This window comes from Eptatretus burgeri, chromosome 12 (genome assembly GCF_056783735.1).
Source record: "Eptatretus burgeri isolate ZD-2024b chromosome 12, Ebu_testis_v1, whole genome shotgun sequence".
NCBI classification, from domain to species: domain Eukaryota; kingdom Metazoa; phylum Chordata; class Myxini; order Myxiniformes; family Myxinidae; genus Eptatretus; species Eptatretus burgeri.
In genome coordinates this window covers 75,902,584-75,924,361 of record NC_140972.1, presented here as the reverse complement: position 1 = coordinate 75,924,361, position 21,778 = coordinate 75,902,584, and the positions used below count along the sequence as shown (strand labels likewise).

The window sequence follows — 21,778 nt, the reverse complement described above, 5'->3', positions numbered from 1 at the left end:
TAGAGATGGAAGGCATCATCGGATTTTCAAAACCGATGTTTGAACATGTAAGTGTGCCTCCTGAGCTGCCACCTTGCTGGCTTTCTTTTGCAATTCTACTGTTTTAATTACACAGTTAAAGATGTTGGAAGTTATTGTTAACTTTTGATTGAAAACTTGTTTTGGTTGCTGTGATGAGCACCTCGTACCCATCGATTGTGACAGTCAGTCGATTCAACTACTTGCACAAACACAGAATACTGTTGTGGGCCGGGGTTCGGTGGCGATAAACGACCACGAGGTGCAGCAGTAGAGTCGTTTCCACCGAACACCTGGAATTTAGGTCGTGACTCTCGGATAAATCCGAAAGGTCACGGGTTCCTTTGCGGACCGTGGTCACCAATATTTTGACCGCGTGGGGTAGGGTTAATTGCCAAATTTCAATATACCTAAGTACCCACGTCGTCCAACTACCGGGGAAAACCACACCTTCGACGGGCTCTGTCGAACCGGGTCGCTCTCGCGACTTCGGTCCAGTATAACCGAGCGGAATTACCAGAGTCCGTCGGACCCAAATGAACAATTACCGGCCCAAACGGCCTTCCTACTTCTCAATACGCACCATGCTAGGCCAATGAAAGAAAGCACAGAAAACGAGCTGGTACATTTAACACGGGGGGTTATTTTATAAGGGAGGGGGACACAGAGAGCAGAGATAAACCGACTTAAAGCAATGCAGGTATGTACAAGGCACTTTAACAATTCTACTGAACGGACTGTCGCCACGCACGCGCGCGCGCGCGCCCACACACACACACACACACACACACACACACACACACACACACACACACACACACACACACACACACACACACACACACACACACACACACACACACACACACACACACACACGAACTGGGCCGACCAGTCTTTATTGAGGCCTCCAGCTCGGAAGGAAAGGCGAGCCGAAGGCCATGGTCTGGCATGCACCTGTCCGCCTCGTGCGGTGTACGACCATCTGGTCGCGTGGCAGGTCTCGAACCCACAGCTTTCACGCAGCGCCAAGCACCAGGGGCCGCGCTCTCCAACCGGCCACGCACCAATGAACCAAGACCAAGGAGAAGATCAGAGACGACGATGACCCAGGACCAAACGAACCAGCCAGCACCAAGACCCGCGACCCCCAAGACGACCAACCTCCCCAGCCTGGCGTTCCTTTATATCTTTCTTGTCCGGGGTGAGAAAATCGCTATCTGAGGCGATCTCCACCTTCATTGGTCAGGGTGTCGTGGGAAAGTTGCTCTCTGTGGCCTTCTCAGCTCTCATTGGCCGGGGTGTCATGGGAAAGTCGCCCTCTGTGCGTGATTGGACAAGGGGTGAAGTTGGAGCTGAGGCAATGAAAATCTCCGTCCACGTACGTCGTCGAACGCACGTGGGCAATGGCGTCGGTGTGCGAAGTGAAGTGAAGGAGATTTGTTGTAAAAAAAACTAACTATAAAGAAACCGCAGCGCACACATATAATTCCAGTTGGACACAGGTAGGGGACCTCAACTATAAACACATACTTATCGAGATAACTAAACTTGGGGACTGCTGTCTGTCTGTGTGCACAAGGCTTCCAAATTTGTAACAATCCCACTTTGGTGAACGATGTTTAAACACTGCAGCTGCACAACAAAATATATTTTAAATTCATGGGATTTTGGTTAAATTTTGATTTCTCCAAATTTCTGTTTAATTATTGGAATGTATCTCCACATCACCCATCATTGCACCTCTCCCCCACTGATTCCACCACTCCCACATACTCTCACCCCCCCCCTGTTCTCTCCCCCCTTTGCCACACTTTTCATCTCCTGGATCTGTTTCTGCTTTGGACTAAAGTATATTTTTGATGCTTAAAAGATAACACCAACCTGAAAGCTTTGAATGATGCACCCAAAGCAGATGATAATATTCATATCCAGATAGATAGAGATCTTTGAATGTAAGAAAGAAGGCTATTTTAAAATATCCTGTTCTGAATGAAGCTAAAGTATTTAACAAACCTATTTTGGGCAAGTGAAGTCGAGGGGATTATACAGAACTGCTGAGAATCTGTTAACATGGCTGCAGATGGGACAACTTTCTTGGGATTCCATTCACATGATAGCACACTTCATTTTTATTGCACTTCTTATGCTACCTCTGGCTGTTTAGCACGAAAATAGCTGTTTATCTTCCAAGCCTATTATCTTAGCAGTTCATATGGGCAACTTTGGAGGTAGTGTTATACTTTGTTGAGAGTTGTTTAATATAGAATTTAGGCTAATAGAATAGTGGGGATGTGGGAAGCTGTACATAGATGGCCTCACAAATGCCTTTTATGATGTGACGACCTGAGGAGTACAAAGAAACAACCTTACTCAGTAGAACGTAGTATTTGCATCTTGATGTCAGCTTTGAAATTGGGTTTGCTTAAGAAAAGCAATGGCTAAACGGTGAGGCCAACCAGCTCCATACACTGAACTGATGTAAGTGTTTTGCCACATCTGAAGATTGAAAGATTTTTTTTGTGATACTTCCTCAGAGATGCTGTCAACAATTGAGATCTGTCTATGATTAAGATAATATTCCACATGGGAGACCAAGCTCCAGTCTTCTGAAAGCCAGCAGACAAAGATTCTACTGCAGCTTGTCTGTTGCAAGGATGAGAAGTTGTGCAACATAAGGATGAAGTGTCAGCAAAGTGAAACAGAAAGTTAGTTATTCAAGACTGAAAGGCCGTTAATTTTGGATCTGATAAATGATTGGGCCAAAAACACTTGATCTGGTAAACACCAACCTTTAAAGGAAGAGTATGAATATGATGGCCTTCCCATTTTCATTTTGTTTGCACCCAACAATAACCCAGAGATCTGTGAATTATTCTGCATCTGATATGCTGATGTTAATCCATCCTGCTTTGGAGAACTCTTTATTTTCTACTTTGAGTTACTAATGCATCAGCTAAGGGGTCCTCGTGTGCAAAAAATGTACCCTAAGTTACTCACTGGAATTTTGAAGTTGACCACTTCCCTTAACAGAAAAACTTGGTTACCATTTCCATAACCCGGCAATAAGTGTGAAAATGGTGCCTCTTTTGGGGGTTCCGACGGAAATTGTCGGGCCAATTATTGGTGATAGTGGAAATGAAAACGACTGTTACTTTGTAGTCTTACATCCTAGAAACACAAACTACCCCTCAAAATGTCGGTCTTGAGACCCTCTTTCATGTGATATGCAAATTAGGTTCATTGGTTCAAGAATCAGGTCACGAGAGGTCAAAAGGTCACAAAAATTTGGGTCAAGTGAAAATCTGACCTATCTCTGAAACATTCCCCACAGAACATGGCACATCCATATTTTACCCTCTCTGAGGGTCTATCCCATCACCATAGGTGCCAAGGAACACAATCATATGAATAAAGTGGAATTTGTTGCAATAAAATGAAAACAGCACAAAATGGAAAGCGGTTGACTTTCAATCTGATCACTTTTTGGCCACCGCTTAAATGATTTCCTGTTGGGAAACTTAAATGGTTATTATGTCACGCCTGTTCACCCTAGATAGACAAATTAACCCTTAAACTGTTTGCCTGAGAAGACTCTTCTATGTGATATTACCTTTATGGAGATTGGGCCAATAATGAGGTCACTAGAGGTCAAAAGGTCATGGAAATTGGGGTCAAGTGAAAATTTCTGTGGAAAATGCACAGCAGTACATGCCAGATCCATATTTTTTCATCTATGAGAATGCCAAAGGAACACAGTCAAATCGGTAAAATACAAGGATCTGCTCAATACCCTCCTGCATTTGAAAGAAGAAGTAGCAGCGAAATCTCCCGAGAGTGTGCCCCTCCTTCACACATGCCAGGACCACATCGGCTCAAAACTAGTAGATGAATTTGAATGATTCATTTCAAAGTGTTGTGAGGAAAGTGAGACATTCAGGTATTGGAACACCTTTCTACACCTGGTGTCTCATCTTGAGAACCTAATTCGGAGTGATCGTGAGGGAAACTGGAACCTTCAAGTACAAGCCATTCAAGATCTGCTACCCTTGTTTGATGCTTTTGATTCCACGAACTACTTGAGATGGTGCTCCCTCTACCTTGAGGACATGAGGAGGCTGCCTGAGATAGCACCAGAAGTGCATTCAGGGTTTATGGAAGGCAGATTTACCGTAAAATGAACAATGGGACATTTCAAAGCGGTTGGAGCAGACCTTGTTTTGGAACAGACTATCAACAGAGCCTAGAAAAGTGCATCAGGAATAATTGGTAGTTCAAGAAAGAAGAAGTTTGTTGCCAAGTGGGAACTGATATATCATGAGATGCTTGCCATCACAAACCTTCACAGAGAACTTGCTGGAAGAGGGAGTTCCTCCTATGAGTTAGAAGTTAACAGGTCATTCAGCAAAGCAGCAACCTAGTTTGAGGAGGCCAACATTCAAGCCATATTAAATGTCATAGCGAAGAATGAGAATCCCTTCCTCACTCCCCCAAAAGAGAAAATGCTCCACAATATCGTAACCAAGGAAGTCATGTCAGAAGATATCAGAGAATAGCTGCTCAATGTGGAGAGAATCGGCAACGATACCTCCCAGAATCTTCGTAGAGAAAGGTACATAGAGAAGACCGTTCGACTGTCAGACACGATTCATCGCACCAACCTTAAAACCTTTGCTGCAATCCACAATAATTTATTCCCACACAAAGGAAAAGCAAAACTCAACAAGCGAGAAGATGCTCAGATGAAACGTACACTGGAGATTGCAAAGATATGACGACGGACTATGGAGGAACTCCTGCAGTATGATGTGTGTAAAACGTCTCCTCTCTTTGATGACGAAGGCCTAATGACCAAGCTAATTAAAAGTGAAATTGTCCATGAACTTGAAGCTCATCTCAGCGACCAGGACCCAAGAACACCGAGACTTGATGACTCAATGGTAACATGCTGTATAGTTGATGTGATGGCAAACATTTGCAAGATCCAAACAAAGAGTTCAAAATTTTTTGGTGACTTCTGTGATGCCTTTCTCGGCTATGTTGCCTCTCCAGCAAAGGGTGCCTCGAGAATTGATTTTGTGTTTGAGTCCTACATGGGAACGTCTTTGAAGGATTCTGAGCGGCAAAGGCGAGAGAAGAAGTCACCCATAGAACTGCATGATGTGTCCAGGCAAACCCTCTCCCTCGATAAATGGACAGGTTTTGGCCGTCCAGTGTCAACAAAGCAAAATTTGAATCCCTCATTCATGCAGAGTTGCTGGTACGGAATTGGAGATATCTCGGTCTGTTTGTGATGGACCACCATGTATAATACACCGTTGTGATGCTTATGTTATGGCTTTCAAATAAACCCAATAACTCAACATTGAATTTTTGCGACTTCCGACTGGTTTTGTACTGGAGGGTCACAAATGAGAAACTTGGCTTCCTATTCATGCTCCGATTTGTTGTCAAAATATAACATTCGATTTAAATACGTTGTTTCTTGATCATAAACTGATCGGACGGACATGAACCAATTGCTTAACCCTCCTCTTCGCTTCTCATGTGTGGGGTAAAAATATAATGCAACACAGAATTTGTCATGCTTCTCCACTAAGTACATGGTCACATCATTCTGTTAACGACACAACCGATATAAGGATATATCACCTGCAAATTGCCGATAAACAAGTTTGTACCATTTCCATTACCCCCTCCCCCCCTTCCCCCTTTCCTCTCCCAACACTGCCTCTCATTAAAGCAAGAAATGTAATTTCTAGTGACCTTTTAAGAGGATAAAGAGTTGATGAAAGCTCAAATTAAAAAAACCCAATAATATAAAGTCATTCTTCATATGAGTTTGCTCATGTTTAAACAAGCATGTGGTTATTTAATTTCCATTCTGACCATCTCGAACGGCACACTTATTTTTCTGGCTTTTCTTTATGCATCACATTTTCTTTTGATAAACGGCTGCATTGAAAATGGGTCTTCTTGCTGAGTCCCTTGCTCAACATTCTGATGGCTCTCGTTACGAAGGAGTATTGCGCTCTCTTGCGGGTCAGCACCCTTCCCCTCGCATAAATATGGATGGTTCACTTTGCGATGCAACACCCTGGTTGCAAAGCACCAGTCGGGTAGTTGAAGTCGAATTGGTAATCAAACCCAGGCAAGACGGTTCGAAGGCGAGTGCACTAACTCTGGGCTGTCCTGTTGGACACACAATAAGATTTGTGCGACCATTTAATATCTCGCCGGGCCTTCCTTTGCTCAAACCATAGCCTCGGTCCGTGCTGTAACACCTGCTATCTGTTTTGATAGGTTGGGGTTTGGGTTTTGTTTGCATTCCTCGCATAGTGTTTCCCATAGTTGATTTTTTTGTTTTTTAACCAATTTTCTGGTTCTTTTTGTGCATCCTTTAAATGTAGGTGTGCATGAGCCACAATATAATATAGAGTGTGACAGCTTTCATATTTTGGCACACTTTACAAAGGCTACTTCACTTCCTTGACTTCCATGCCACTGGACTCAACACCTTGTGTTATTGGTGTTTCTCATGGTATTTATGGCATTTACCCATTAGCCAAAGGCACATGTAATAACGCAATTGCTTTTTTTTTAATGTTTACATTGACAATTCCTTGGACATGATGTTTTGTGTGAAGGCATACACTGTCCATCTTGGTTTCAATCACACAAAGCAAGTGTTTGGCACAACAAATTGGGTAAAACTTCGAGAGCATAGAGCCACCTTAATTGACGTGGGATGTGTTGGAAGGAAAATGTCAAGTATACTTTGCCATCAGAATTTAAGCAAATATTTATCTTTACGAATTGCTTCGCAAAATCGGTTTTCCACTTTTTGAAGCCCCCGATAAACCGCTCCATTGCATCATGCGTGGCGCCTTGCATTGCCCACACAGATGAAAGACGTGTGCAGATGCCATTGAATAAATTATGTGATGGTCCGTTGAATACATTACAATCTCTTTTTAATGAACAGCTATATTCATTGGGCTGGCCTTTGTATCGGAAATTCATTATACCGGGACTGCTCTTAGTGTTCAGGGCACGAAAGCATGGCATATCACTGTGGCATCGGCCATGAATGATTGCAAATCAAAACGTTCTGCGTTTCGTATTATTCGGTTTAGCTTGCACTTGGCTTGACAAACTGCCGATAATACGGAACTTTACTTGATTTCACTGCAACGGTTGAACTGATTTTGGAGAAAAACCATTAAAGCATCCTACATTTTGCTGTGTATGTGAAGTTAAAATTTGTTTGATAATGGCGATTGGGTAGACAAAGTACTCTTTGTTATGGAACAAAATTCACTGCAACAAGTTCATCATCACGGGTCTGCTGTAAATGGGCTCGATGAATGGTGCCGGTGCTTGCCTGGCATTCCGATGACCCTTTGAACTCATTTGTCAACTTTATGTGGATTTGATTTGAAAAAAAGTCACTTCTGTTCTGTCCAACTATATGTTGCAAAAATTCCTTCCTGTTTTGCCATGATTATCAATTGTTTGCAACCTTGATGTTCTTTGTTTGTGTTGCTTTCCCATGTTTTAAATAATCTTGATGGAGATGCTAATTTTCTGACACTCGATAATTATCATTCCTACCTTGAACTCTGTCCGTTCCTTTTATTTATTTATTTTTGCCCACGCGGCCCGCCCAGACAACTTTCCCACTTGTTCGGACGCGTGTCATTTGCTTACCATTGTGCCTGTTTGTTTATTTGTATACAATTCAAGTTGTGTTTCAATCACATGTGGAGGTGGTTTCTCTCTCGTCATTGTGATAACTTCAATTGAGACAAAGGGAACAGTCATGGGGAAAACTGGTGTACGTTATAATACCTGCCTCTACTGCTCAAGGTATTTCAGCTAATCCCACATATAAAGAATGATTGAGCTCGATGGTGCAAGTTTGACGTATTGTGTACTTGACGATATTGATGATTAAGAAAATTGGATGCATCAATTTATGATGTGCAGTTATCAACGGGAAATGACTGTGCCATGACTTCTGGTATGATGCATCTAATGTTGAAGGGAAACCTATTATTATGATGCGAACCGTGGTGTCTGTCCGTGTATTATTGCAATTGGCTGTCTCCCGTTTACGGCGACTGCTTCTCATGCTGCATTTGAAAAGTTGGTGTTTTTAAACCCCGACCAAGTCGTTGTAGTAGTAATATAAAAAATACATTACAGTAGTTAGTAGTTATACACGTCATTAGGGTAGTTATAGAAAAAGAGGGTGGTTGAGAGCAGGGATCAGAAGATTATTATGTGGGGGCAATGTAAGGGAAACATCATCAGAGTTGGAGAGGATGAGGACCAGGTATGATCAACTTAACAAAGAAATGGAAGGTTTGGAGGAGTGGAAGAAGTACAGAGAGGTGTTTTTAGGGGAATTGCATCAGTTTTGTGTGGAAGGATGTCAGGAAAGGGTGCATCATCGACGGATGGAAACCAGGTATGGTGGACAGAAGAGGTAGCAAAGGCAGTTGGTGAAATGGAGGAGGTTTGGAAGAGGATAGAGAAAATCAAGGATAAAGGGGGGGAGCCAGAAGCTAGGTTGCTGCACCTGTGTGGGCAGAAGAATGCTGTGGATAATGCAAGGAATGATATGGAAGAAGATGTGTCCAACAAGTTGGAAGAGGATGCTGGGTGGAAGATTATAAATAAATTGGCTCTTGACAGGGATGGGATGACTATGGTAGGGACATGAAGGGGGGAGGGTGGGGGTGGGGTCAGTGATTAAGGATGGTGGCAGGAGGCTAGTGACAGAGAGGGGGGCAGTATTGAAGGTGTGGGAAGGATATTTTGAAGAGCTGTTGGACCGGGAAGGAGCAACGGCGAGCTGGAGATACCATATTATGGAGAGGGGAAAGGAGATTTGGTGGAGATCGCAGAGTAGGAAGTGCGGACGGCATTGAAGAGGGTGAAGAAGGGAAGAGCGCCAGCCATTGATGTGGTATTTTCAGAAATGATCATTACAGCGGGAGAAGTCGGAGTCAGTTGGACAAAGAGGCTGTTGAATGTATGTATGAGAGAGGGTTCAATTCCAGAGGATTGGAGGACAGGGTTATTTGTGCCCATGTGGAAGGGGAAAGGAGATGTTTAAGATCCAGGGAAGTAGAGGGGAATTACGCTCCTAAGTCATGTCATGAATGTGCTGGAGAGGATTCTGGATGGGAGGATAAGGAAGAGTGTGGAGATGGAGATCGGAGAAGAGCAGCAGGGGTTTAGAAACGTTAGTGCGATGACGGATGCGATGTTCGTGCTGAGACAGCTGGTGGAGAAGAGGTTGGAGATGAAAGGTGAGATGGCATTGGGATTTGTGGACCTGGAGAATGCTGATGGCAACACTGAGATAGATGGGAGTGCTGTAAGCAGAATTCAGGTTGGTGGAAGGGATGTACAAGGGAACGAAAGGAAGAGTTTTGGTTGGTCCTGGGATGTATGTGTTCAGCGTGAACATCAGCTCGAGGCAGGGAAGCTCTCTCAGCCCACTCTTGTTTATCATTGTGATGGAGCTGGTAATCAGGATGGTGAGCTTGAGGGATAGTATGGGGAGGATGCTGTCTGCCGATAATATAATCTGGCTGTTGTGGTGGAGAGGGGGTGGGAGATGCAGGAAGTACTGGGGGAATGGAAGAAGGCATTCGGGAAGCATGGGCTGAAGACTTGTCTGGAGAAGACTGAGGTGATGTAGGTCGGGCAGCAGAGAAAATATAGTGATGTCAGGTTAGAAGGGAAGGAGATCAGACAGGGAAATAGGTTTGAATATCTGGGAGGAACAATGATCAGGGATGGTAAGTCTGAGGCAGAAGTGCGCAGGAGGTTTCAGGTGCGTGTGAATGTGTGGAGGGTACAGGGAGGAATGGCAGACAAAGATGTCATGAAAATTGAAAGGGAAGGTTCTGATATCGTGTTATGCCAACCTACCTTTGCGGTCTGGAGATGGTGGTAATGGTAGACAACAACAGAGGCTGCAGGTTTGTGAGAACATCTGGGTCAAGAGGGTTGTTGGAGTGAAGAGGGTAAATAGGAGGAGGATGGATGAACTGAGGGAGGAGATTGGTATGCAGATGAGCATGACGGGGAGATTGGTGAAATGCCAGATGAGATTAGGTGGACACTTGGTACGGATGGGGTAAAAGAGTTGAGGGAGCAAGGTAGGAGGAAAAGAGGTAGACCGCGGTTGAGATTGGGAGTCTTGTGTGAGGAGGGACATCAGTAAGGTAGGGGTGGTTGGGGAGTGGAGAGAGTTGGCTGAAGATAGAGGGAGGTGGAGGAGTATCTTGGTCAAGGTGGGGCAGAAACTTGATGCAATTGCACCTCATTCCTCATAAAGGGAAAAAGAGAAGAAGAAGAAGAAGAAGAAGAAGATTAACTTAAACTTTTCCTCTCACTGTGGTGAGTACTTTTGCTCATTGCACATAAAATACAACCGAGTTTAACATGTAAAATTGTTTGGATGTTAAAGATGTGTCACTTTTAAAAACTCTGGCAAGGTCCCTACCTCTACCTCATTTAAGACGCAGCCTTTCCAGGTCGTCAAATTGAATAATTAACAGTAATGAGGTGTCAGCATTTTGTTCAGAATAACTATCGGTGGTGAAATGCTCGATTTATTGCAGCCAAACGGTCCATTGTTATGCCAAGTGTCTTGGTTCTTTCCTTGGTGTTTTTCAAGCCATAACCTTTGTGTGGCGATAACCTTGTGACCCAAAAACCTTTTCGAGAAATCGTGTGCGAGTTTTGAAAGGTGTTTGACTTTGATTCCTCAAAGTCCTAATTTTATCCTCATTTATGATATTTTTTTGTTTGTTTTCCATCGATGCATGCTTTTATTTCTTGTATGTAATGCAAGTTTACAATCCTCTTCATGAACTTTTAATCTTGGGAGGTGAAAGGGTTAGTGTTTGTTGGTGAATACAGCAAGTTCAGGTTTACTGACAGGATTGTCTCAAATTCTGTTGCTCTGTTCAAAGCACGTTTTGCCCATGTTGACAGCCAAACATCGTGAACAGCTTGCTCTGCTCAGTCGTTTTTGTTTCGTCTTTTTATTTCACGGACATCCAATCTGTCGTTGCTGGATTACAGTGCCATTCGAGGGGATTTGTATTTTCACTAATGCCCTTGTGGTCTTGCGTCCAGCCCTGCTGCTTCATCGCCTCTTACTCGGCAGTACCGAATGATCATGTTGCTATGCTACGTTTGGACTAACCACCAAGGGAAACTCCCATCTGACGTACTGCTACGCTGTAGCGTGCTTATATGCACGCAGCTTGCCTCACTTGCTTACAGTTGATGGAGAAGCTTGGTGGGAAGTTACAAGAAAAGGTGACTTGTAAGTTGGCCAATAAATTGCTTTTATACCGATTTATTTATTTATTTTCCTCTTGTAGTGCTCGAGGGTGGAGGGGAAATGGGATTTGTCTCATGGCCAGCCGGCTTCAAGTGTTTGGCTTGAATTGGTGAGCTGTTCGTTGTGCAGCAAAAGCAGTAATTTACTTCGTGATTATTTTATTTAAAATGTCATTGTACAGTGAAACGCAGATGTAAAAAAAAAATAAAACTTTTGCTTTTTGTTATTTCCCCCACTGATATGAAGTTTGTGTCATGGAAGCACCTGTTTGTTTTGGACGAGCACCATTTCTCTCCTGCTTGCAAGCTGAGAAGGGGTTTCAATAATTCACACTACATCATCAGGCTGCTGGGTAACCGAAACGTCCTCACTTGGTACCGCCACCAGAGAAGATCCGGTGAACAAATGAACTTCTCGTTTCATCGTTATGAAGATCACATCGGAATGGCCTTTTTGGAGTAACTATAAAAAGACTTCTGCTTCATGCTGTAGCCATGATACACTCCACTACTCCTTCCATTTAATAATGGTTATGTCAATTTTTTTGCTGATCATCTCTTAAAACATTTTGTGCTGAACTTTCATTCATTGTGCAGTTTACCCTTTCTTTCCTTGGTCTGTCTTTGTTTATTTTGACATTGTCTTTTTTTTTGCTCTTATTTCGTCACTGACAATCTCCTGTTTTCTCACCCCATGTACATTTATTTTGTTCTGCTTTCTCCTTCTTCAGCAATTGTTTTTCAACTATCAAACAGAAAAACACGACTTGTGTGTGTTGTAACTGGAAAAGGCAGGGCATTACTTTCCATTTGTGGATGTATTCTCAGGTTTGGTCCTCACTTTTGAGGGTGTCGAATTCAACAGTGAAACTGCAACAGCTTTTCCATGTGTATTTGAGTTTGGCATAATCAGTGGAAGGAAAAAATAATGTCGCTGCCAGCCTCACAGGGTCAGTTTGTTGGACACTCGCACAACTGGAATACACCAGGTTTCCCAGAAGATCACTGGAATGAGAATGGTATACGTAGTACAGCTGGTTGTCGAGGGGAACGAAGTAACCAGAATCCTTACGGCAACTGTATTGATCTGATGGACTCAAAAAGAGGCTGTGTGTCCGAAACCATCACTCAAAGGGAAGGAGGAGTGCTAATACCAGGTCGCTATCGAGAGGTCGATTCTCGCGTAGGTGACAAGAACCCTCAGTCGAGCCAGTATAGTGTAGCGGGACAGTTGAGATCTAGTCAGAATTGCACAGGCTACAGCCGCACTCGAGATCAAACCACACTGAACAAGGATGAACATTGCTATCCTGGAGGACTGCAGAATACCACACAGTACTTGGGGAACACCTCGGCATGTAGAGGAGGCTACCGTGATAATCGACTGAACCTCAAATCTTCCCAAGGCTTGGATATAATTTACCATGGAAATAATTGTGTAAATGGTGCCCCAAACCTGCACTACCCAAAGGTTGATGTGAGAAGAGAACCTGTGGGTCCTGAAAGATTTTGTCGGAATGTCAATGGTCATGTCCACCCACCTTTGTTAGGAAATAGGTCATACGATGTAGCACATCACTACGGTGAAGAGCCAAATGCACCAGTACCAAGATACTCTGGACCATTTATGAACAGCATTGAAAGACCCTGTCATCCTAGAAATCCTCCACCACTGTTGTTTAATCAACCAGGTCACGTGACATCTACTGCCCACAATAACATTGCACATGGGCGTGATTGGCATGACACAACATGCGCAAATGAAGCAGAGCCTTACTTGCAAAGGTATGTTTCTGATAACATTAGTTATGATGGTCAAGTGTCAGGGGTAAAGCATATTCCACGACACAACCCGCTTGATCTGCATGCTGCAAACAGTTTTCAAGATGCAAGTTTTGGTCTTGGAATTCCAGGTGTTGAGAAAAATCATTGTAATGCAAGTGCTGTTCCAGGTGGCATTGGACACCACCCAGTGGTCGGTCTTGCTCCCATTGACCGGGGTAATCTCAGAGGTGAGCAGATTTATTACCAGGTGCCAGGATGCAATGAGCAGCCTCCTGTAGCCCGGCCTGAGTTTTTGGTGACATTGAATGCTGAAGGATTAGCGGATGCGACAGTAAGCGCATTGCTGCATCGTGGCTTTATCTCACTGCAGCTTCTCACAGTACTGGATGACAAGAACATCAATGAAGTTTCTCCAAATCCCACACAGGCTCATCTGCTCTCTTGCCTCGTTCTCCGTTTACGTGAGGAGCTGGGCGTGCTACCGCCTACCCCCCGAGCCCGCTCTGCGAGTTTCTCAGCCCCTGAAGAATTGGAGCTATTGCACGAATGCCTGGTACCTGCTGCCGGGGATCTTCGGCAATGCCTGGACCGCCCACAACACGCATACACCAGTGTTGGAAAATTTCCAAACCAAGCTGGGGCAAACCGAATATATACTCATTCAGCTTATGAGGGTGAATTTGCTCCTCCGTTTGATTCTCAACGTAGACCTGCAAGTGCACCATCCAATCAGCTCTTGGAGGCAGCCACATACACTTGTAATTCAAATGCAGCCACCTTCGGTTCACAAAGGCCTGTCTTTGTGCCGGTGACGCCTCGCCGTGCAGCATATGACACTTCATATGTCCTTCCTGTTGAGCTTCTCAAGAGGGTACAAGGCCAGCCTCCACCACAAACTATGCAGCACAGACCATCTTATGATAAGACAACAACCTACACACTACCGAGCCAGCCATCTGTCCCCTTATCTGCAAAGCTGAGTCGTCGAACTGGGCCGCCAATAATCATCCATCCCATCAGCCCTCCAAGTAACTTCTACATCCTATGCCAATGTTCAATTTGTTTTTGCAGTTTCCTCTGTTATTCGTATTTTGGTTTATTTGTTATTTTATAATTTTTCTCAGGTCTAGAGGTGATTGATAATTATTCAGTTACAGTGGAATCTGGATAATTAGCGAATGCACTTATTTTTAGATTTAGTGGAACACATATGCGCTTATTTCCCACATGCGCTTATACGTATTCAAAAAGCTATGACGTGGGCTTATAATGGTAAATGTTCTTCAGATTGGCTGCATAGTTGTCAGTTTTTACATCATTGCAATTTTAATTGTCCATACCTCAGAAACAAATACTCAATACACTTTCAGTCCTCGAGCACGTATCTGTTTAAACACCGCAACAAGTTTGTTTTCCATGTCTGCGTAAAAGGCCCGTCTTCCGCTCCCCATCCCCATCTTCTTCAAACCTTTCACACTCTGAACAATTATTTCCTCATTCTTCAGCATTCACATCAAAGTCCTCAAGTGTGAAGTCCAAATTTCTTACACGTCTCGTACTGATTCTTCTAAGAGTTGTAAAACTCGATAATCTAAGTCTTCTTTTCACGGGTGTATGATCGACGCTTCACTGGCATGTCCATTTTGATCGTGATGAAAAACGTTGTGTTACAACCCTTCATCATAAAGGGTCGTAAAACACCCTTTTACGACCCTTGATTTAAAAAAAAAAAAAAGAAGAAGAAGAAATGATGCTTTGAATATACCACTCTTGTAAGTACCAGTACCAGACGTGTAAGAAATTCGGACTTGATGTTTATGTGCCAATAAAACAGGAAATACTGTAGTGTTTGAGTTATTATTTTCAGTTTTCGAAGCCTTACTATGATGTTTTTATATGCGCTTATTTTTAAGAGAAGCATAATAGGGAGGCCCTGTGTACTTAATTTTCACATCCGCTTATATTCACACACACGCTTATTATCCAGATTCTACTACATATTAAGAAATTCCTTTTAAAATTGCTATAATTTTTTGGTGTCAACAAATATATGTTCACCAAAATACTCTCAAAGCACTGCATTATGACCAGGATAATTATACGCCTAAAAAGTACTGTAGTTCTTTTTTGGGCATATTTTATGCTGCCGTCTCAGACGATTATGTTGAAACTTGTAACGAAGCTTGTTTTGCATCCCTTGTGTTTGCTCTGAACACGGAAGTCGGAACACTTCTTTCAAGTTCTTGTCTTGCTGCTCTTGGAATGAAGGAGAGACTCTCAAATTTATCTTATAGAATTAAGCAGAGCCTGGTCGCTTAGATTTTGTTTATGTGTAGTGGTTGATGCTCCCTCTCCCTCTCCCTCTATGGTCTTGATGACAAAACGTAATGTCCATTACAGTGAGCGAATTTAGCTTGATGAAACAAATATCTTGTGTGTGTGTGTGTCTATGTATGTATGTATATATGTATATATATATTTATATATACATATTTATATATATATATATATATATATATATATATATATATACATATATATATATATATATATATATATATTATATATATATTATATACATATGATCATTTGTTGTTGAGTGCATGATTTTGGATGAAAGGGTGATTTCTCTCAGCCAAACTAAAACTAAACAATAGCCAGTTTGGGGTTCCCTTCTGCTTGTTGTCATCGCCCTGCATCGTTTGTCTGTGGCAACTGTTGAGCCTTAATTACAAAATGGCTGCTGTTTTCCCATATATGCCATGGCTCAGTAGGATTACCTTTTATCTCTGCACAACAGCATGTGGAGAATGATTTCTGCTGTCACAGTACCCACATGCACAATGCAATTTTTTTCTTTTTTTGGGTGGGGGGGGGGGAAGAGGTATTATTTTTCACGCAGTAACCACTACTATACTACATGCTGGACTGTGTATGTAACTGGAGAATGCAGTTCACCCTTGCAGTGGTTTTATCGGCGAGCCACAGCTGCATGGCAAGTCTGCATTCTTCAAACTAGACATTGCTTCATTGGCTTTGTGGAGTGCCATGTTGTCTTTGAACAATGTTTGCATAACGTGCATTGTTCTTAGTTTTTATACAGTTTTGTGTTTAATCAAGAGCCCTTTTACTCTGACAGTTGCAAGGTTTCTTAAAGGTTCCTGGTTTCTTGAAGTGAAACTGACAGTCTGAGATAACAGAAAAGGTGACGAGATTAAAGTGCCATGTGTTACCTTTGTTCGATGATGCGAGTATTCGGATAATTTCACATTTGGTTTTTAAATAATCATTTACAACTCATTTTTTCTGTTCATTATACCAATTTTCAGTCATTGTGCCTTGGCACAGCTGAAATGGAAGTGAGACTTTGGTTATGATTTAATCATCTCTGATGATTAAAAATCCAACAGGCACCAATCTTTAATGACTGTCACAAAAAAGGTTTGAATGACAGACAAAGTTTTAATTTCATTGATTAAATGACTATCCAGCAGGATATAATAGATCAAGCTGTCAAACTCGGCGAACACCACCCTTGCATTAAAAGGTGAAGGTCAAACTGTCAAACATTTTATTGTTGAACTCCAGACTTTTTATCTTGTGATAATCCCCCCCCCCCCCAAAGTTGATACTTTTTTATTTTTGATCAATGAGTGGTGCTGTCACACTGTATGTTTCTTTGTTTTGTTGTGAACTGCTCTTAAAACCACAAGGCGGTGCATTATGGTTCTGAGCTTCTCAAACCATAATAATTTTGGCCCATTAGACCATTTGGCACTAAACCATGCCGTATCTGCCGAGGGAAACTTTTAACAAACGATATTCTCATGTGGTTTTCTTTTTATGCAAAAGCTTTGCAGATGAATGTTTTATTGGTTTTGTTTCAGAAAGATATTGATTATGGTTTCTCTCACTCCTGAATGTTGAAACTGAGAGTGGAGACTTCTTGATATAGGGGATGGGAACTTCATTGTTTTCATCCAGGCCTCAGGTACATATTAATATAATATAATCTTTATTGCAAATGGAATTTGGTGGAGAGGTTGGGCATGTGTCAAGGAAGAACTGATTAGATTTTGGTGAAGATCCAGATCTGGATACTATCATTTTTCAAGTGATTCTTGACCATTGAGAGATGTGGCCAAAAACTATATATAGCTCGATATATCAAAAAGTTGTGGACGGATTTGGACAAACCTTGGTGGGCAGGTTGGGTTTGTGACAAGGACGAATCGATTCGATTTTGGTGAAGATCTGAATGCGGATCTGGATCCGAGAATTTTTTTTAATTTTTCAAGTGATTCTTCTTGGGCCAAAATTGATATGCAGCACAATATTTAAAATAGTTGTGGATGAGTTATGACAAACTTGGTGGATGAGTTGGATATGTGGCAAGAACAAGCCGATTTCGATTTTGGTTCAGGACGGATCCAGATCCGACCTGTCAGTGGGACAAAAGGTAAACTGTTCACCCTGGTGGAGGTATGCGCACTACCGAGTACAATTCTAATTGACATTGTTTCTATTTAAATATTGTGGTCACTGATTGGTGGTTAATGAAATCCAGCTAAAATGTATGTGATGGTGACTACTTGTGCACAGAGCTGTTTTATGTATAACTGTATTTTTTTCTAATTGTTGAGCTGTTTGGTTGCTGTGGTATTTTGCTTTCTTTGAGTGTTTAAATGTAGATGATACGGTGCTTGGCCTTAAACGAGCCAAATTGATCATTAGGCCATTTTGGATTTTTTTTTTCCCAAAGATCTTCTCCAATATCACTGAACTGATAGGTATTAAGGTTCAGGTGCATTGTCAATGGGCTGGAGCTCTTCAAGATTACAAAGAAGTGTCTTGAAAATATAATGGCTGGCAGTTGCCAATCAAAATTGACTGTTTTTCGACATTGAGATGTCGACAGATTTTGATGAGGAAACTGGCATATATCTGTTATTGGCTAGAACAATTATTTGTACACATGCAACCATATCCCACAAATCCATCCTTACAACAAAGATGGCCGACAAAGCAACTGAGACAGTAATGCCTCTTTCGACACGAAGAACTGCTTTTTATAGCTTTGTAGTTTCACGGGGGCTTGCCAGGATGGACTAAAGGTACACACCCTCGCCTCCAAGTTGTCTCACCTGGGTTTGAATATCGGCCCAGCTATAAACGGTCATCCTGTAGTTTCACAGGCAGGGTGATTCATCAATGTGTGTGCTGTCCCTTGGATGGACTTTGAAGATCCCACGTTGTCCTTCGTGATGAGTAGGCCAGCTTATAGCTGGTGCCCGGTACCATGAACTAATTCAAATTCCGGCCCTGACTACTGCTGATAAGGCTGTTAGAAAACCACCCTGTATAACCCCTTGCCAAGAAAATGTTTCGGCAGTACTGACACTGTAACAGTATGGTACATGAGAATCAGTTTTGCCAGATTCCAAAATGCTGAATTTGAAGGTGGCTCATAGTTCCTCCTTTCCACCGTGTTGCTGCTCTGAAGTCGAATTGATAGTTGCTGGCAATTGGAATTTGTTCTTGTGCGTGTGAACGTGTACTGCTACTTTACAACCACATGATACATCACATGTGCAGCACAGGTAGCTCTAAACCCCACCTGCATAACTTAATTACAGGTACTGTATGCTTCGATCAACATACACAATGGACTAGATCAATGTACACATAGTATTTCACAGCACCGGATTTAGTCGTACAGCGACCCACATTCTCGAAGCATGACTTGCAGTGTCCACATGGCTTGGCTGCCCTCGCAGCATGAAATCTTGATAATAGTTTGCTGTGAACCTTGACTGGGAGCATCATATTGAATTGATATGGAATTGTGCCCAGGTAGTTATGTGTAGACCAGTCCTTTAACATACGATTTATTGAGATGGTCTTCAGTAACCTAAAGCACAACCACACGCTGCTGCAGCAGCAACAGGCGATTGAGTAGCAGAACCGTGTTTAATGGCTGAACAGATAATCCCAATAGCATGAGATAAACACGCTTCATATCACATTGTTCTGGTTCTTTACCTTTCTGGTTCTTCAAATTAATTCTTCAAAGCGCAATAAAAATCCCAAACTTTGCTCGTATGTCCAGAACCAAAAGCGTTTATATGCTTTCCCTTCACTGTCGCTTATCCTTATGCTCAGTTTAACGGCCTGTCACCATCAAGCTGTACCTTATCACCTGAATACAGGTGCATTGATAAAGACAGCAAATTTCTGCACGTTTGTACACTGACTGAAGAAGAAGCGTTTTGTTGTCCCCCAAGTTCTCCCACGCTCATTGCTGATATGGCCTCTGACCGTTGGGTTTGTAACTGGCTAGACAGATTGCAAGTCATCCAATTCTCTTGCTGGATCCATGAAGCACGCTCTATTGTATTTAGTTCTTTGTTATCTGCCTGAATGCAGAGGAATATTGGATTTTTGCACTGACCCGACGTTGTGGGAATGATTTCTTTATCCAAGCTGGCTCGAGGAATGGCTTTTTAAAAATTTCCTCCTCCTTGTTTATAGCAAGGCGTTACTTGGTTGTTACAGTATGACTGGTCACAAAGTGCATTCATTATCGCAATTTCATTACACTGAACGTTACTTATACCATGTCCCGACCATGTGCTCTCCATCTTAAATTATGTCGTTTTCTTGCATAATTAAGGACTCCCTCTCTTGGGAGGAAAGCTACCGCAGCAATTTTTTTTTTTTGAAACCACAAAAATGATTGTTTTGCCTTATGAAAAACAAGCCACCAAGAAAGTGCTGCTCCCACACAATGAAATGAACAAAAACTGTCGTACAAGGTCAGATTAACAGAGAAGATTTTGAGGACAGCTTTTTCACCCTTTGGTGTTATGAGCTTGGAAGTGGTTCAATGTTAATCTGACCTTTATCTTATCTTGTTGTTATTGCCACCCACCCCTCCGACAATATCGAAGATTGGGGAGGGGGGATTGTGGGGGGAAGGGGGGGGTTTGGGGGGGATTTGGTGGGGGAGGGGGGACGACGACAAAATAAAATGAACTCCGAAAAAATGAATCCAAAATATCCAAAATAAAATGAATCATCTGTACATGATATTTCAAAAACTGTTGAACATTTAACTTTCATATTGCACATATCTCTTCCTCCTGACATTATCTCAACCTGATTAGATCACAGCTGTGATTGTCTGAATTGTGTTGCCATGGCAACCATCTCAGTAAATTGGCTTGTGTACTATATTTGTGAGGCTCTTCTTACTGTGTGCGTGTGTGCGTGCGTGCGTGTGCATCAACCACCCAAAAGGCAGGGGACCGAGAGTATTAGCTTGTTTGTTTTTATTTTGCTGTTATCGATGTTGCATCTCATCAATGGCTACCCACCATATTGATAATTATTAAAGTCCAGTTAAGTCAAATATATATATATATATATATATATATATATATATATATATATATATATATATATATATATATATATATATATATATATTGTTACGGATTCGCGCCCGCCGGCGTGCTGACGGCCACGTAACTCGAATCGCGGCACGTCGCCCACCGGACGGACAATCCAGTCGTGACCCTCTCGGACTAACGCCGGGAACCAGTCACGGGTGGACCTTTCGGTCTCACCGCGATCGAGCCAATCGGCCCCCGCGTGGGATAGGGTTGCTCGCCAAATCCGACCTACCTAAGTACCCACACGGAGGGTAGACCGGGCGATCGCACCTCGCCGCAGGTCGACTTCGGACACGGGCCACTTAAGCGACCCGTTCCGTACTATCGGGATAACCGAGCGGTGTTATCGTCGGCCTCGACGGTTCGATTAATTATCGGGCGTATTCAGCCCACTACCAACCCTTTACGTGAAGCAAGATGAGGATTCAATGAAAGAAATGACGAAGCGAAGCGGGAAACAGTTCAATACAAAGCACATTTATTCGCGATGAACGGAAAGCGCACATATACAATTCCACCAAAAGCCCATAGAAAAGAAGAGAAACACAATGCAATTCCACCAAAAGCACATAGAAGGAAAAGAAACACAATGCAGAGCTAATACCGATTACGCGAGCACACGGCAACACTTATACAATTTTACTTCACAGACGGCGCCGACAACACATACCCAAAACCAAGGAAAAGAACACCCTCAAGGATGAGGCGGGCCTGAGGCCGAGACCGGGTCGGGCCTACCCGTCTGGTGATGAGACGCGGAGCGGCGATGGTGCCTCAACTCCGCGGGCCTCGCGGACAGTGTCTGGTAGGGGGTGGGAAAGGGGCCCCCTTGGTCGCACTATCTCAGCGCGGGGGGAAACAGGAGGGGGTTGCTGATGCTCGGGGGAAAGGAGGATTTCTACTCTGTCTCGAGTCCCGCGACGAGCGTGTCCACCTCGACCAGGTCGCGCCGTCGGCCTCCCTGGTGTGCAGCTCCCGGCACGACGCGAGCACCCCCTCGTCTGCCCTCGCCGCCTCTCCACAGCTCCGTCCCCTTCGCTCCGACTCCAACGCACACGACGACGACCAACTCCTTCTTGCTTCTTTCCCAACTCCACCGACTGCGAAGTCTTAACTCTCTTTATTCTGCTTCTTCCCAACTCCACCGA

General features: G+C 43.1%; 1 protein-coding gene across 5 annotated transcripts in view; it reads left to right on the top strand.

The window, feature by feature from the left end:
• CTBP1 (C-terminal binding protein 1) overlaps positions 1–21,778 on the top strand; it is a 385,392-nt gene that overhangs the window by 90,538 nt on the left and 273,076 nt on the right. The window contains exons 2-3 of one of the 5 annotated variants that reach the window (XM_085848572.1): positions 11,433–11,501; positions 11,639–15,944. The exons of 2 other annotated variants lie outside the window; for them this stretch is intronic. In XM_085848572.1, coding sequence (XP_085704698.1) covers positions 12,320–14,290 — 1,971 coding nt within the window. In that variant the 5' untranslated portion in view covers positions 11,433–11,501; positions 11,639–12,319 and the 3' untranslated portion in view covers positions 14,291–15,944. Of the gene's footprint in view, positions 1–11,181; positions 11,375–11,432; positions 15,945–21,778 lie in introns of those variants that run through there. 2 more of the 5 variants (XM_085848573.1, XM_085848574.1) reach the window with 2 other exon arrangements.